Below are 18,020 nucleotides of genomic sequence, written 5' to 3' on the forward strand. Positions count from 1 at the left end.
TATAAACTTAAAGTCTTTCTTATAAGGGTTTTGTAATTAGTTAGAATTACTGACATTTAGAATTGCAGACATCATGCATGCAGTATCCAAAAGCATTCATTTTGCAGACAATTTGGAAAGCTGCCGTAATGGAGGACAGGGGCGGAAAACTGCACTCATTTCTAGGTAACAGGAGATATGAAAAGTTCGGGCATTTTGTGCTATTTAAGATTATGGACTCACACTGGAGGAGGCAACCAATGGATGGGCAAGTGTCAGATGGGGCCACTGTAATTTCTCTTATGATAAAACTTGTAATGCTGAGGCTGTAGTTCTGTAAAAACATGCTGCTGCACACCAGCAAGTCTGCCTCCCTCTTTTTCTCTACCCATCCCTCCTCCTGCCCCTCCTGCTGGCTGTGGAGTCCTGCCGCATCCTTCACACCTATTCTGAACTGCACTACACCTTCCCACGGGTTGATTTCATTTATTAACCCAGCCAGGAACTACCCAGACTCTTCTTGGGGGGTGATTTGAGTTTGTGGCAGGCACCCCGAAACAAAAAAGACAGAATCACAGAATCACAGAATGGTCAGGGTTGGAAGGGACCTCTGGAGATCATCCAGTCCAACCCCCCGCCAGAGCAGGGTCACCTACAGCAGTCTCAAAGTCAAGAAGTTCCTCCTCATGTTAAGATGGAACTTCCTATGCTCAGGTTTGTGCCCGTTACCTCTTGTCCTATCACTGGGTACCACTGAAAAAAGACTGTTCCCATCCCCCTGGCACCCTCCCTTTAAGTATTTATAAATATTGGTAAGATCCTGTCTTCTGTTCTCCAGACTAAAAAGACCCAATTCCCTCAGCCTTTCCTCATAAGAAAGATGCTCCAGCCCCCTCATCATCTTTGTAGCCCTTTGCTGGACCCTCTCCAGCAGTTCCCTGTCCTTGAACTGGGGACTCCAGAACTGGAGACCCCAGAACTGGACACAGTACTCCAGATGTGGCCTCACCAGGGCAGAGTAGAGGGAAAGGATGAACTCCCTCGACCTGCTGGCCACACTCTTCTTAATGCGCCCCAGGATGCCATTGGCCTTCTTGGCCACCAGGTCAAGACAGGTACTGGGAGCTCATGGTTGAGGGCAGGCCAACCTCTGCGGCAGTGGTTAACTCTTCGATTCTCTCCCGTTATCCCTTATAGCCACACCCAAATTTGCTTTAGTGATCAGGGTGCACACATGTGCTGAGGTCAGCATGAAGGTTTGTAGACATAGCTTTTTGTTTTGTTTGTATACATAGCTGCTCACCAAGGGAAGGAAGGAGAGTGAGGAAGTGCAGCAGCCTGGCTTTGCCAATACCGCTCCCAAAAAATAATTCCTCTGTGCGAACTGATGCTGCAGTTGTATGTGCAGATGGCTGTAGCCAGCACAGCTCTGCTTTCACATGCCTAACTAATTTGGGAATTAGTAATGAAAGCAAATTAAGAATAATAATAAAAAATATGCCTATGAAATACCCATCACAAAGACTCCCGCCTAACTTTGTTTTAAATAAGATCCCCAAACATTACTTAGCCCAATATATTGTTCTAATGAAAACCACATGCTGATAGCAGATAATAAAAAAGTCTCAAGCAAATAGTTATTTAATGGTACATAATTCAGTTGAGGTTATGCTTTTCCTGGGTTATACTTTCCATGACACAGGAAGAGTTTTGTTTCAAAATGCAGTGTGATTTTTTTTTCACCTACCTGCATAAGGCCTCAATAGCATCTCTGTCCAGAAAGTCATGTTCTCGCTTCACTAAAGCGATGTCAATTGGAAAAAGGAGATCTATAGGAACAGAGACAGATGAGGAATCAAAACGAGTCTTATTCCCATCGGTGAGTTATTTCAAACCAACCATCTGCTTCAAGTTGTGCTCACCAAGATGCCAGTGATTGGCACTTCTTGGGTAAGGACAGGTTACCATCTCGAATGCCAGAGATGCTTCCTTTTCCACGTACAAGCTTTTGACGTGCAGCTTTGATAACTGAAAGTGCAGATGCAAAAGGGGGGGAAAATGAGCAAAGCAGAAATGAAACAACGGGAGAGGGAAAGAGGGTAATGTGAGCTCGCTATCTGACATCAGAAGCTGACACTGATTCTGGCTAGCTTTATTTAAAATAAATAGACATTCTCCATCAAAGCTCTAATATCTCACATTAAAGAAGAACGGTCAGTAAACCCAGAATCTCTGGAAAAGAACGAAAACCAGAATCTCCTTGGCTGTTAATCAGGCCATTTAGAAGTTTGACACTGTTACAACATTAATGAGATACGGACTGAAATGAAAGCAAGCCAAGCTGCGCGGAGCGCATACTGCCTCCTTTCCTTGGGAGATTATTTAGATAAACAACTGGGAGAGTGAGGGGGAGGAAACAATGTTGGCAGAGAGCTGAAAATCTACTACAGCTCCGAAGCAGCAACCACATATATATTATTTGCAGTCCTCCACAGATTCCTGACTGTCATACAGGTCCTGCTCTGGCATTCCTCGCACAACCAACACTCCCACCAAAGCCGCTGGGTGTTCAGGGCACACAGCAATACAAGAACGCGCTCCGAATAGACTGTTGTACTCGCGTACAACAGTACTGGCCCAAGTGATAGCCTATAAAATATTTTAGTCTCCAGAGATGAGGAAAGATTGAGCTGAAATGATGAAAAGGATAGGATTGGTGTTAATTTGTGGAAAGGTAATTAATATTCTGGCTTTTTTTTTAATACCAATAATCTCTCAAATGAACTACTTGTCCTGATTTTGCCTCACGAATAAAAAAATTATGACATATGCTGTGAAATGCAAGAAATTCTAGCTTTTCTACAGAAAACTGCAGTTTTAGCAAAACAACTGACAAAGGCTCACTGATTAATCTCCATTTTAAATGCGTACTGAGTGCGACCACTCCATATCAGCGACTTCTCAGAACTCTTGTACTATACCCGATTGATCCAAAGGTCTCCCCTTCACTATTTTCAGTCCAAAGTGCAAGTAAAGGGTTTTTTCCTCTGAGAAAGTTAGACCTTTAGAGTGCCCACAAGACAACATATGGGAGAACTTAAGTGAGAGAGGCGACATGGAAGAAGCTGATAGTCTGCACAAGTCCATTTTTTTTTTTATGCTTAATTTACACTGCTGCTGTTTTTGTTGTTGCTGCTGCTGCCAGTGGGGCTTGCGCAGGACAATGGTATATTGTTTTCATATAAGGACAGCTGTCTTTTCAATGGGTATGGCTGGCCTTGCTCTCACCTCTTGATCTCACCTCTGCGGTCCTTTTGATGTTAGGTAGGACATGGTCCTACATTAGAAACTTAAGAGTCTTTAGGTAGGGCAATGGTAACCATAGGTAGGACATGTTTTCTGAACGCAAGTAATTTCTTCAGAGATTTACAACAGCTCAGCATAACATGAAACCCACAGGCCCACATATTCAGCTGGGAGTCTTGTCCCCAGTTTTAACAAAGACTGGAAGTACAGTCCCAGCTCTGTATGCATCCCAAGAAAATCTTGGCATCTCCATTGGCACAAAAAAAAAAAGAAAAAAGGAAGAGAAATAATAAAAGGAAATTTAATTTCTGAACAGGCAAAGAAAAGTTTTGCCAAGTGCTGCTTTTGAAAGTGCTATTATCATCTCATATTGCCAATGCAGCTGCAAATCAAAGCTCAACGAGATCATTTTTCAAGAAGGTCAGCTCAGCATTTGCTGTAATTTCCAACAGTTATTCACTGTAAATAATGGGCTTTCTATGCTCATTCTTACAAGCGGCAGCTGGAGTTTGTTTTATAAAAAAGAAGAAGCAGATAAGAGTGTATAATAATTTCATGACAATGCAAGTAATTTTAAGTGGTGGTGGGAGTAAATTCTGAACAAAAATATACCTATATAAAAAGGAGCTCTAGGATGTCACACTTTAAAACAAACGTATATGTTACTCTGCATCAGAGTGTAAGAACTGCATGCCAAAACTGCAAGTTCCTAGTAGGTTAGAGAGACAATGAAGACAATAGTTTTGCTTGGGTAAAACCTTTGTAAAAGTGGACACACAAAGTGGATCCATCCCACAGAAGGACAAACACGGTGAGTGCAGCAGTCAGCTGTCTCTTCGAGGAGCTGCCACACACCTGCGCGACGATGGCTTGTGTGTTCTCTTTTCCCTTCATAGCGAGCCGGTGTCTAACACCAACTCAAACTGTTCTGAAAAAACACGCAGGACTTGGGAATCACGAGGCGTGCAGATGCATCCACGCATACGCCGAATTTCCTACCTCTGCTCCATTAGGAGAGCTGGCCCGAGGCGCCGGACACAGCTTCTCTCTTTCTCTAAGACTGGGCTCGTAGCAGGGGATGATTACATTTATAAAAATATGGTTCATTTGTGTTTTAACTACAGGGAATGCACCATGGTGCTAACGTGTGAGTTGTGCTATGAGGATATTTGGAACATTCAGGCTGAAACAGAAACCTGGAACAAATTTAAACTCTGAGAGTGTTTCAGCTCACTGGGTTGGGTACATCTATGTGTGTGGCGAGTAGCAGAAAGCAGACTAGTCCCTAAAAGTCATCTTATGTACTGGCACTTCAGTTGTGCTGCTGAATATTATTTATTGGTGAATATTACATCTTATTGTCCAAAAATGATCAACTTGCAAGCTCAGGTGCCTTACCTTCATAAAGCTGCGCGTACTGCGGGAACCCGGCAGCCCGCAGCCAGTCACAAGCTTCCTTGGCCTCAATTTCTGGAAGAAGACAGAAACAAGATACCCTCCGATTAGTGATCTGCAAAGCAAAAACTTCCTCTCCACCACTTCTACTACTCCTGTTACAAAATAAGCATGCAGATATTCAGCAACTTTGAAGTGAGGCACAGGTTTGCTTATCCCAGTTTGCTTTTCTTCTCACGATCAAACGTGTCTTAGATTCTGGAAAGTCACTAGCATTCATCCGCCATTTATCAGCAGCTCATCATTTTAATACTTAATAGAAGCAGGGACAGATGAAAACTGCAGGAGTTATGGATAATTCCGTGCAGGTTTTGTTAACGCTAGAGAAACCACCACTGCAATCAACGTGAGCAGCATTTGTTCAACAAATCTTATGATCCTCTTGGCACAACTATTTTGCCTTGACAGAAATTCCTGGTAGAGCTTGTAATACTGTGCGCTTTAACATCTTGTAGACACTACTGACAGACCCAAGCCCAAGAACAACCGACACACTGTACTGCAGCTCACTCAAGCGCGATTTACTACCCAACAAGAGCCCAGTTTCACTGGAGGTCTTCATGGCATTTCTGAGTTACGGGGTATATTACAGGAAATTCAGCTAACTTTCCCTCACACTACCCAAACCAGCATTCCGCAAAATTAAATTATTCACATACATATACCTGACAACAAGAAAAAGGAAACATTCTGAACATGGGTTATATTAGTCTGTGAATAAATTATACATAAATTCATTTATTACCTAATGCAAGCAGAAATACAGAAAATGTTATCTTATTAGCTCAAACGAGGAATAAAAGGTACTTAGGGTATTCTCTAAGTGTTCAGGAAACAGATTGGGTTAATTTTGTTTGAAAAATTCAAGGAAGTGCTACTGGGGATTTAGCTCCCTGCTTAGAACTGATCAAACAGACAGCGAGCAATCAGAAACTCTTAAAGTTCATCTGACTTTGATTATATTCACTCTTCTTGACGGACCAGAAAAGAAAAGCTTCATTATGTACAACTCAGTAGTCAATTTTGCCACCTACTTGGAGAGGATACTATTGCTACCTGCTCCAGAAACCATGCGCGAAGGGTTTTTTGCCCAGAACCGCCCAGATTACAAGTTACTGCATATAGGACAGTGAAGAGCCAAGCATAACGTAAGTAAAACATCTCAAGATTTTGGCACGTTATGAAATATTCCCACTGAGATATAGGTACATCGTTAAAATCGGATGAAATGGCAGGCACCTTTTAGCATGTCCAAAATGACAGCAATCCCCTTCTAATTTTCCAAACAGTTACAACAGGGTTAAAATATCTGTGCTTTGCCAGACTGCTTTGCTAAGATACATACCCAAACCAAGGGGTTAAGGTGAGCCAAAGCACAACATTCCAGATAAATAAACAGCTAAAAATCCAGTCTCCCTGAAGTCAGGACAAGCAGGCATTTGTGTAACTTGTGTTTGCTTCACCTTTGGGTTATGGGACCACATGAGAACGAGCACGTACAGACCTATTGACTTAGCTACTCATGAAGAAAAAGCATTCTTCAATTCCAATTGCAAACGATTGTAGAGTTTTGCTCAAAGTAGTATTTTAATTTTGGTATCCTAAGGGAATACATGGGAAAGTTAATAAAGAAGGAAAAAAAAGAATCTAAAATATATTGAAAACTTGTCCTGCTAAAGCAAGAACAAACAACATAATATTACTATCTCAGAGGCAATGGGAATACTAAAGTAAAAAAAAAAAAATAATCTGCAATTGATTTTGAAGATTACTTAAAGAAAAAAAAAAATAACTATCTTACAAGCCACATCCTGCAGAACTGTCTGGATTGAATGAGAATTTGACTTGATTTAAAACTGAAACAAAAATGATCCCTGATAACCAGTATTTACCTAAAAATGCAGGTGGATGCTTGTAGTGTAATTGAAAAAAGTGTCAGATTCCTTACTTCTACAGTGGCTCTTAAATGCATTTAAATATTTGTTCACGGGTCCTTTACTAGGCACCCCAGGTGTATGACCTGTAAAATATTTCCAGAGCTAGAAAATTATGAATATGCATTTATCATGCTTTTTTTTAAGGTTCTCTATAGAAGCTTTGTGTATCTTTTCTGCAAATATATACGCTAGTTATGTGGAAGTCATAATTTTACAGGCACCCAGGTGTCAGGTGCCTGTGGGATTTTCAGAGCATATTTGCTTTCAAAATACCTTTGAGAATCCCCCGAGAAGCCTATGGAGGCATCGGAACACCTGAGTTATTCCTGATCAGCCACAAGAATTGCAGAGAATAATAAACCACCAGTGCACCCGTCCCTTGCTTAGGCTAGGCAAACCCCCAGGGCCAGGCACAGGACAGCACCCAGGCTTTAAAAGCAATATTTGCCCCATTCCCGTCTCAGACATTTTGGGAAAGGCAGAGCTCTTGCCTCTGGCTCCCACTGCAAGTCCTAGGAAGCGTGAGGGGTTTGGAGACCTGCCTTGAAGAATCAGAATCATAGAATGGTTTAGATTGGAAAGAACCTTGAAGATCATCGAGTTCCACCCCCCTGCCATGGGCAGGGACACCTCCCACTAGACCAGGTTGCCCAAGGCCACGTCCAGCCTGGCCTTGAACACCTCCAGGGATGGGGCAGCCACAGCTTCTCTGGGCAACCTCTTCCACTGCCTCACCACCCTCATAGAGAAAAATTTCTTCCTAATGTTTAATCTAAACCTGACCTCTTCCAGTTAAAAGTCCTTCCCCAGCTCTCATGTAGGTCCCCTTTAGGTACTGGAAGGCCTCAATAAGATCTCCCCGGAGAAGAAGGGACCAGGGAGTCCCCTGCGGCCAGGGCTCTCTAGATGTCACCTCCATCCATTCAAAGCCTGTGTCAGAAAGGCACATGGCAGGGATACGGGTGACAGAGCAGAGGCAGGACCTAAAATAGCAGCTCCTTCTGCTCAACTCCAGTTGGCCAAACCCAGGATTGCTGCTGGACTGTATCGATGCACTGTGACCAGAGGAACGGAAAGGTCGTTTCCAATCCAGCTTCCCCATCCCAACCCTGCTGGTTACTGAGGAGCCAGAGCCTGAACAAAACTCTGTATGTATGTGAAATTCAGGCAGATCAAAATATAGCCGGAGGGAGAATCCAGCCCAGGGTGCGCTGAATAGGCTGCACAGAAAGCTGAGTACACACAACAAGCTTCCTCACAAATTTAAACAGCTGGAAGCTTGTATAGGTAAAAAGTTCATTACCACAACCTAACTGGAATCTGCCTTTGAGAATAAAATACATTAGTTAAACACGAGGTTCTGGCCAAATCATTTAAACTATGCTCAAGGACAAGGCTTATTCCCACACTTTCCAAATACCAGCTTTTCTTCCAGCTCAGCGGCATCAGCCCTGGGACTCCAGGTTTGCCAGCTGCCACGGTTTCATACCCAGGTGGACACGGGAACATGGGCAAGTCCTTGTCATCTGGATCAATGGCAACTGGGACAACGAGGGACAAAAGAGAGAAGAACAGAGCTTCCAAAATCAGATTTTTCCACTACTTCTAAAAAGTTTTAGAAGGGAGAGGGCACCCAGAAGCCTTCATTGAGTCTCCCAAGGGACCTAGGTTACAGATCATTACCTGAGCCACGAACTCACTGCCGAGCACAGCATGTGCTTGGTTGGGGCCAGCTGAGAGCCACAGGGAGGAGAGGGAGCTTGCAGAGGAACACTACACTGCTTTCCAAGCCATTTCAGGGAAGCCCTGCTTCAGCGCTAATTAATCTGCTATGACACGCAAAGCATTTTCCCACCCTGAGCATCTTTCCGATGAAGACCTGGCAGCTGAGCTGACCATGGGACTGGTCTCACTCCCTCCTCCCTGCTCCATCCCTGCCGTGCCACTTCCTCTCTGAACCAAACATCCTTGCCAGTTAAAACCTTTACAATAAACCCCAATTCAGTGTACATTCCAGGCAAGAAACGTATGTGCAGCTTTTCAGATGTGCGTCCTGCGCCCTCCCCCAGCAGCAGGAGGTTCTTGTACGAAAGCACCGCTGGCAAGAAAGAAATCGCGCTATTATTTCTAAATGTCCTGATACACAAGAAATTCTCTTAGAAAGTAAAAAAAAAAATAAAAATCCCCAAACAAAAAAAACACCCAAAAAGGATTACAATGAAGTCTTTATTCTTGGTGTCCTGTAAGCAAACAGCAGGCAAATGTGTTAAAGAGGAAACAGGAAATTTTTATTGGAAGCAGCTTTATTTGTTAGTCTGTTTCACAAAGCAGGCCTCCATGCTCAAATCAAGGGTAGGAGTTCCTTTTGTGTATGGTTGGGAACCATTAGTCCTTATTTACCCACTTCCTGGGGGGTTAGGACAACCCAATTCTTCCCCAAACTGGTAAGTGAAAATGGAAACTTCTAACTTCCTTTTTGTTAATCTTAGTTCCTGGCCCTGCAAGTTTGCAGGTTTAAAACTTCATAGCAAAAAAAATCCCAATCCACACCTTTTTTGACACAGCAATTGCAGAAGGGAGAACTCTAAGATGCCTATAGTCTTTCATTGGATGATACCTTCCTTCCTATAGAAAATAAAACCCGCAGAGTTTGATGCCGCAATTATGCCCTTTGAGGAAAAAATAATCATAGCAGTCTAGTTAGGAGCAGTAACACCTATTAAAAAGTTAGAAGGGATTATTTTCTCATTTCCTTGCTCTTCCTTGCCTTTTGCTTCCATGAAGTAACATACAACTTAAGCACCACCTCCTTCAGGGTCTTCAGGACAAGGTGCAAAGCAGATGTATCTTTGTACAGTCACGTATTGGCTCCATTTTCACCTAAGTGCTAAACGTCATATGAACAGTTCTTCCAAGCAGATGGTTTCCTCTTGCCTCAACTCAGACACCTTTATGGCCATATTAGCACCTCCACACATCAGTTGTACTCATCTCACCTTTTGGCTCTGTTAAGAGATCAGATTGTAAAAACCTGTGGCGAGACTGGTCAAATCAATGCTGTTAAAATCAAATTTCAGCAAAAGCGGGCTTCATTGCTGAACATCCACTCCAATGCCATACCTAACAACCAGTTTGTTTAGGCTTCTTTTTGGTCTTAATTTTTGACCAGATCATTTTAGTTTAGAAATTCGCTATTTTCCTTTCTCAAAAAAAAAAAAAAAAAAGTAAAAATTGAATACAAAATAACCTTCCCGAATTAGCTTGAAGGAGAGAGTCTCTCCCATGGATGCAGAATCTCATTTCTCACCACGAATGCAACAGATGAACCTGATCGCTCCTTACTGCAATGCATAAAACTACCTGCATGTTTTCTAAAGCACAGATGGAGCAACAAAGGGGATTCTTCCCCTTGCAGGACTGAAGCTCCAGTTTAATGGCTGCAAAAGGGCTTGCATGCTCCTAAGTTTGTCCTCTTTTTTTTCTGTCTGGATCAGAAATTGCCTGTTGCCATTTCAGTCCCTCTGAAACTTCTGGTGCTTTGCAAAATTTGTGTTCAACTCCAAAACATTGTTCGGAGCTATTAAGAAGCTTGAGATCATTTAGGATCATATTTTTTAAGCCCAGCTGTGGTATATATGAGAAATATTCTTCTCTGGGTAGAATTCCACTGCCGAAGTACAAGCAATCAATTTCCAAGTGCTTAAATTACATCCCTGACATGTGAATTGTGGTCCCAACACTAGACTTGATCCCGCTATTCCAACCACTCCATCTATAGACAGACACATGAACACGGATGTGAAATCTGAGACAAACCGGGGGAAAAAACTGAACTATGGCAGCTGTCTACAAATGAGCAGGCCAGGCACTGAAAAGGATAAATCAGTTCTGTGTAATGTCATTTGCCTGCAGCCCTTTAAAGATGGGACAGTAGGACTTCCTAAGAGCTAGCCTGCTATGTGTCCATGGCCTCAGATGGTTTTCACTTTGAAGATATGCGACTGTAGCTCGAAAATAATTAAATTCCTTTTCATAGATCTGGTTTTCCTCAAAACTCTACAGCTAAATATTCCTTAGGCAGTACCATTAACTTAGTGCTCCCCACCTTTCAAGAAAGCAGCACATAGCAAGGACTGAAGAAAGCAAAAACTTAAGTAATGAAGAATGTCATTTTTTAAGGATAATACCCTTAAACACCAAAAGTTGGTAAGTGTGTCAATAAACATTCAACCACTAAAAGCTAGAGAATTCTGAAAATCCCATGAAAAGCTCTTGCCAAATTTTGAACACGGTTGGAATCTCATTCTAAGCGAACAATCCAATCTTATACCACTATCCTAAAATATCAGCCTGACCTGTTCAGCCCACGAGGGATTCATTTCTGGATGAACCGGTGAGTCCAAGAGAATAATAGGCATGGCTTTTGAACTGCTGACGAGCTTGCAGGTTTTGAAGTGAAAGCTAACCATCTTCCTGAGAGGGTCCCTTTTCTCCTTTCACCTTTATAGCCGCTGCCTATTTTGACGTGCTCTTGTATGTCACTGTGGTTCAATCTACCTTCCACAGCCAAATGATGCACGTTGTGATCTCCACTTAATGCTGCACGCCTCAACAGTCAATTCACAGAATCACAGAATCTCCTAAATTGGAAAAGACCTGTAAGATCATCTAGTCCAATCGTTAACCTAACACTGACAAGCCCACCACTAAACCATGTCCAGGGACTCCACCGCTTCCCTGGGTAATGCTTTCCAATGCCTGATGACCCTTTCAGTAAAGACATTCTTCCTAATATCCAATCTAAGCAGAGCCAGATGCATGCACAATTTTAAGAAAATATTTCTTACCAAAAACTATTTGGGGGGGAACAACACAAGTTCTTGAAAGAAACCATATATGACACCAGATACATATATTGCTTTCTAGTCATAAAAATGCTAGAAAGAGGTGGTGATGGGGAATGTTACTCAAACATTTCTCAACTATGTGATGACGACCGAAGAAACACCCTCCTTGTGTTCCTGCTGGCTTTGGGTTAAACATGGGAATGGCTTTTTGAAGTTACAGAGCCTTGCAGCAAGACAGTAACTATGCCGCTGATGTTATGTATAAACCACAGGACACTGGGAGAAGAAACAGAGTATGTTTGGAATTTGTGTGGGAACAGATGAAGAAGAAGTAAGGAAACAGATGTTTAAGATCATATATTGATATTTGCTCTGAAAAAAAATCAGGAAGCTTGAACACCATGTGTTTTTTTCAGCAGAGCTTTTGGAAAGAGCAAATGGCTTACTTCCACTGATGGGTTTTTAAGTTTGTTTATCTCCTAAATGATAAAAGTTAAATTAAAATATATATATATATAACCGACTGGTTTCCAAAACATCCACATAGATGTATATTGACTATATGCAATTTCCCTCTCTCCTAACTGTACCAGGTTACGCAATACAGCAGCTTTAATTGCTCAACAATCCTCTTGGCTAGCACCAGAATCACAATACCGCTTTTGTCAACCAAAATCTAATTACCTTGAATCTCCTTTTCATAGTCCTCAGCACAGCGAAATCACTTCGAAAGTCTTTCAGCTCAAAACTTAACAAGAGAAACAGCATTTGATGAAAATGTTTAAAATGTTGAGTGATGCCAAAACCAACAGGAGCCTCCGTAAATTATAGAGGAATGAAGCCCCCCCCAACATGGATCCATGGGTCTCCAAAACCCAACAAGACTAATTTTCAGGAATCAAGGCAATCACTTTCACAGTTCTCCTCGTTATTTTTACCCCCCAAAAATATTTAAAATGAGACTTCTGCTTTCTGAATCCAGTTGTAGCGTAAGCCCCATCCCAAGCACAGGGAGCAAGTCCTCCCCTCTGTCAAGAGAACCTGGAGCAACTCTTATGTGCAGAAAAGCATCAAAGCAGTACCATTTTAGGATTTAATACAGGAATAAAAGATATTCCCCAAGCCTCTGTCAAGCCCTTTCCCTATACACTCTGTAACAGATTGCAATTACTGCTTATTTTCACACTATTAAGTATGTTTCTAATTGCCCAAAGTCAGCTGCATTGCTTCCTGATTTGTTGAAGACTGTGGGAAAGCATGCTCTTGGACACAAAGGAACCATCACAACTCCCGGTTTACATTGTAAATCATAACTTATTCCCAAATAAGTTTTTCCTAAAAAAGTTTTTGCATTTTGAGCATATACAGGAGGATTAAGAAGGAAATTTAGAAAAGAACGCAATATAAAGTTAAAAAGTAACTTTCTTTAAACAGAAAACTAAAGCTTCATACGGCAGTTTTCCTGCCAAAGAACGATTCTTTTTATAGATTAAAGATGGTCTTCTCCCATTCTTTTTTAAGAAGGTTCAGACATTAAGAGGAACAAGATGTCAAGTGACTTAAGAAAACCTTAAGAAATAATTGGGCACGTGGGTTATTTATCTGGCCTGATTAACACAGGGTGGTCTTGGAGGAGGATTATTTGGGGCAGAGAAAGCAGTTAGTCAAATCCTCTGAAGGAGGTCATGTTGACAGATTCCAGAGTGAGAAACGAATCCTCCTCCTAAGACTGGGAAACAGAAGATGACTTTAACCTTCTCTTCTCTCAGAAATGACTTGGTTAGAATGACCTTTGAGAACATACTGAAGGGCAAACATTAACCATTGCTACTCCCAAGCCCAGCACTAACACTCTCCCATCGCACCCTGCCTGCCAGCTAGGAAACTTCCACACTGTAAGCAAAGCTCAAATCAAAGGCTAATTAAGCTCCAGAAGAAGGCAAAAGTGAGTAGATTCAGCATGACAGATACTTGGTCTAAAAATGCCCAAAGTCTGGGTTACCTGTTCAGATCTAATGGTATGATGGTGTATAATATATATATATAATATATATATATTTCAGAGATAATGGTATAAGAGCTGATCTGAGCTGTCTCAACAGTTTATACAGAGGAAAGTAGATTTTATCTAGCTACTTCTTCTAGGTTGTTAAGCCTCAACCTCAGAACCATCTGCACACATAAGAAGAACCGTATGGAAGGACTACCTTTGCATCGTAACCATTTAGTGCTTACCTCACTGATGACTCAGTCACAGAAAGACCATCCCCAAAACGCAAGAATGCAGGGAGGTGTATTTTTCTTAATCCTGAATCTTCAGCAAATGACAAGAATAGGTTGGGGAAGGTCAAACTGTGTCCACTGCTGGCTTAAGCAAATGTCTTTCATGCATCTCCTCGGGAAGTGTTCTTTGCACAGACTGAGATGAGCATTTGAATGGACAGTTTTAGATAAATATAAAATAAATATATTTAAGACCAAGTCTAAGGAATTCTGCACCACTTTGGGCTTTAACAAAATGTCCCTACCATAAGTGGGTCACCATATTGGGTCTTCATTACAAGAGAGACCAGATAATATTTTTCATGACCCAGTCTCATCCAGCACAGTCCTTCTCAAAGGAAACATATCATAGAATCATAGAATGGTTTGGGTTGGAAAGGACCTTGAAGATCATGTAGTTCCAACCCCCCTACCATGGGCAGGGACACCTCCCACCAGCCCAGGTTGCTCAAAGCCCCCTCCAGCCTGGCCTTGAACGCCTCCAGGGATGGGGCAGCCACAGCTTCTCTGGGCAACCTGTGCCAGTGCCTCACCACCCTCAAAGTGAAAAATTTCTTCCTAATGTTTAATCTAAACCTGCCCTCTTCCAGTTAAAAGTCCTTCCCCCTCATCCTGTCACTACATGCCCTTGTAAAAAGTCCTTTGTAAAAAAGTGCCTTTGTAAAAAAGCTCTCCTATAGGTCCCCTTTAGGTACTGTGAGGCTGCAATAAGGTCTCCCCAGAGCCTTCTCTTCTCCAGGCTGAACAGCCCCAACTCTCTCAGCCTGTCCACATGGCAGAGGTGCTCCAGCCCTCGGATCATCTTTGTGGCCCTCCTCTGGACTCGCTCCAACAGGTCCATGTCTTTCCTAGATCGGGTCTCCAGAGCTGGACGCAGTACAAGTACACTTGTCAATATTTGAAAGAACATTCATCATAACAAATAACAACGCTTAGCACGCTCTTCTAAAGATGCCGAAGTACTTCAGAAAGGTGTGTAGTACTACCTGTAACTTTCTGATAATGGAGCTCAGCAAATTAAAGCTAGCTGGTTAAGTCATTCTTGACTTTATTTTACTGCTACCAGTGATGTCAATGGTACAGTATATTAACAGACCTCCTGATTTCAAAGGCATGCTGTGGGGGATAGGGTAGTACTCAGAGTCAGCAAGTATGGCACAATAAATGTCCAGTGAAAAGAAGCAGAAAGCTCCAGTCACAGCCCGGTCCTGTGCCCCTTTCGTGGGACTTGCTCATCACTGGTGTAAGACAGACTTTGTTTTTTTCCTTAAAACAGGAAAAGGGGGGAAAATAGAAGAGAAAATAAAAAAGAAGAAAGAAAAAACTTGGAAACATCTTTGGAAATCAAAATACAGGCAAGACAATCTTCATACCCTGCACCAGTCAGAATTACTGATAGCATAGGTACAAGCAAGAAATATGCCTGGAATCGCTGAAATTACCAAAATGACTGGATATCTACACTCGCTACGTCACTAGAGAAGATAAAGAGTTTTGCAATTCATTCGCCCTAAAATACCAAGGATCCGACTGTAAGCGGAACAATATGATACCCAATGAAGACATAAATTATATAGGAACACCATCTCTTTACTTAGTGGAGATCAAGCCAGCAGGTTTTCTGTGAACTGCAGATCATTTGATCGCTGTATTTCTATAATATGCGCAGGAAGGAAGGGGAAACATCTGAAGTTATTTTTATTTCCCCAAGTCTTCTGGCCCTACTGTATGAATGCAAGGGTGGGTCTGGCATTGTCTGCAGTGTGTCAGGGTCCTTTTGCATAGCCTCATTTCCTTCTTCCTGTTGCTAGGAAGGATAGTTAAGCATGAAAAGCTCTTGTTTACAGTACAGGACCATCCTGTTAAGCACATGAGTTCTCTTCCTCCATCTCCTTTTAACCAGCCAAGGGTGCAGTTGTGTTTATGCTGAAGCCAATCACAAAACTTCAGTCAGAGGGGAATTGGAAGAGAAGTTTGAATCTCTAAAGAAGCCCAAACATAACATACTGTGGTATTCTCACCATAAAAAAAACCCCCAACTTTATCATGCAAACTGCATCTCTAAATATTTGCAGAACTCATAAATTCACATGCCTCAAACAAACCACTGCCTAGAATGTCATGAATTAAAAGAACCAGAAAAGTAAAACCAAGTCGCCTCTCATCTCCTTCTAGGAATCCTAATATAAACATTTGAGATTAGTACACAAGAACAACTGCAATACCTTTTTCCTGCCCCCACCAGAGGCAAAATACACAGGGTACTTGTGAGTTTCCAGGACTAGCACCAGTCTTTCTCTCTGGCCCAGCAAGGGCAGCTGCAGAACTGGCTGGGAAGACCCTGACCAAAGAATTAAAAATCCTGGACTGAATCTATACAACAGATTCAAAAGCCAAATAAAAACATGACAAGATATATTCTTGCTTTTAACTACCACTTAGAAATCAAATTTAACAATAGCTCCCTGGTGTTTAAAACAATGTATCTGCACTTCCTTTTGATTAAAAAAAAAAAAAAAGTCAATTAACAAACCAAGTTATTTTAAAAGAAGATAAAGAGATCAGGAAGTCCTAGGGGTTACAAAAGGTAGCTCCAAATGCTTTGATTCCTATGTGCTTGTAGATGAAAGGAATCTTCTCAAAACAATGTCTACATCTTCTTTTGCATATACTATATTCCGGAATCAAAGAATCTCAGCCCTAATCAGGATCCCACAGGCAAACTGAAGCAGCAACCCGAAACCATTTGCTACAGAGACATGGATCCCCCTTCCTGGCCACCACAGCCTTCCTCTTTTTTTGCTGCTTCTACTGGGAGATGCGGATCAGGGTGCCTACAGGACATCAGTAAGGATACCTGGAAGACAAGACAGCAGGCTACAGCTGTGGAATCGGCAGAGGCGCCTAATACCAACTGTGCGTGCTGTCAGCCAGCAGCAGCCTGCCGGCCAGGCGGATGCTGAATCGGTCTGGCACTGAACTATCGATAGATTCACGCTCAGAGGCTCGTAGGAAATCTGCTTGTCTATTCATCTCCCTGAAGTTCACTACAAACAGCCTCAAAATTTAACCTGACTCAGAGCAGCGTTACTGATTTGCTGCCGGGAATTTCTTGATCAGGGCAGGGCAAGTCAAACAGATCACACTTACTCCTGTGAAAAAAAAAAAGCATCTATAATTGATGGCTAAGATAAAATTACATTCCCCAGTCTGTCAATTCACATGGGTTAAGTACTATGACACATCAGGCAGAACCTTCTGACCTAGTTAAATACATTGTTTAAATGTAGTTATTTCTTCCAGTGAAAGAGAGTTTTCCCAGAGAGAACAGGGGAAATAAAGAAAAAAAAAAAAAAGAGATTGTTGTGCCAATAGTAAGTGCCCTTGACTGGCAATAGTGCTCATTAGGCTAATGGCAACACATCGCTCAACAACTTCACAGTTATGGTGGAAGTAAGTCATTGGTGGGTGTCTGCAAAAACTGGAGGGTGACACGGGAGGTAAAACCGCTCGGCTGGAAAACAGCATCGCTTTGCTCTTCGCCTGGAGACGGGGGTGGCCGGGGGGTGCGTGTGATCCCGGCTGGCAGGAGGTGCTGCTCCTCCACCGGGATCAAAGCCGGCGGGGTGACACCAGGGCTGGCCACCGCCGCACGGGGCGGGGCGGGGGGAGCCACCGGGCTCCTGGAGGCCATTCGGGCTAATTACGGGAGAACTTCAAAAGAAAAGTCGACGTCTCCCGTCTCGCAAGGACTCCCGGAAAAGAAAAAAAAAGAAAAAAGAAAAAAAGGAGAAAAAAAGAAAAGAAAATAAGGGAATAAATAAACAAGAATAAAAAAGGAAAAAGGAAAAAAGGAGAAAAGGAAAAAGGAAAAAGGAAAAAGGAAAAAAGGAGAAAAGGAAACAGGAAAAAAGGAGAAAAGGAAAAAGGAAATAAAGAAGGAGAAAAGAAAGAAAAAAGGAGAAAAGAAAGAAAAGAGGAGAAAATAAAAGAGAAAAAATAAAGAAAAAAGGAGAAAAGGAAAAAAGAAAGAAGAAAAAAGAAAATAAAAAAAAAAGAAAAAAGGGAAAGAAAAAAGAAAAAAACCCGAAACACCAAAAAAGAGATGTCCCCGGTGCCCTGCTCAGAGGGAGCCCGCATCCTGCGCGCCGCTCCGCGCCCGCGGCCCCTCCGCAGCCCCGCACCTTCGCTCCCGCGGCTCTTTACCCTTTCG

At 42.3% G+C, this 18,020-nt stretch overlaps 1 protein-coding gene across 1 annotated transcript in view; it reads right to left on the reverse strand.

Annotated features, from left to right (window-relative positions):
* The window catches only part of DLC1 (DLC1 Rho GTPase activating protein), a 220,056-nt gene that overhangs the window by 20,871 nt on the left and 181,165 nt on the right, over positions 1 to 18,020 (reverse strand). The window contains exons 5-6 of the mRNA XM_009884989.1: positions 4,684 to 4,755; positions 1,727 to 1,808 (exon numbers count right to left, since the gene is read on the reverse strand). Of these exons, the coding sequence (XP_009883291.1) occupies positions 1,727 to 1,808; positions 4,684 to 4,755 (154 nt within the window). The remainder of the gene's footprint in view (positions 1 to 1,726; positions 1,809 to 4,683; positions 4,756 to 18,020) is intronic.

The sequence above is a fragment of the Charadrius vociferus genome, unplaced genomic scaffold (genome assembly GCF_000708025.1).
Source record: "Charadrius vociferus isolate BGI_N301 unplaced genomic scaffold, ASM70802v2 scaffold134, whole genome shotgun sequence".
Classification (NCBI taxonomy): Eukaryota; Metazoa; Chordata; class Aves; order Charadriiformes; family Charadriidae; genus Charadrius; species Charadrius vociferus.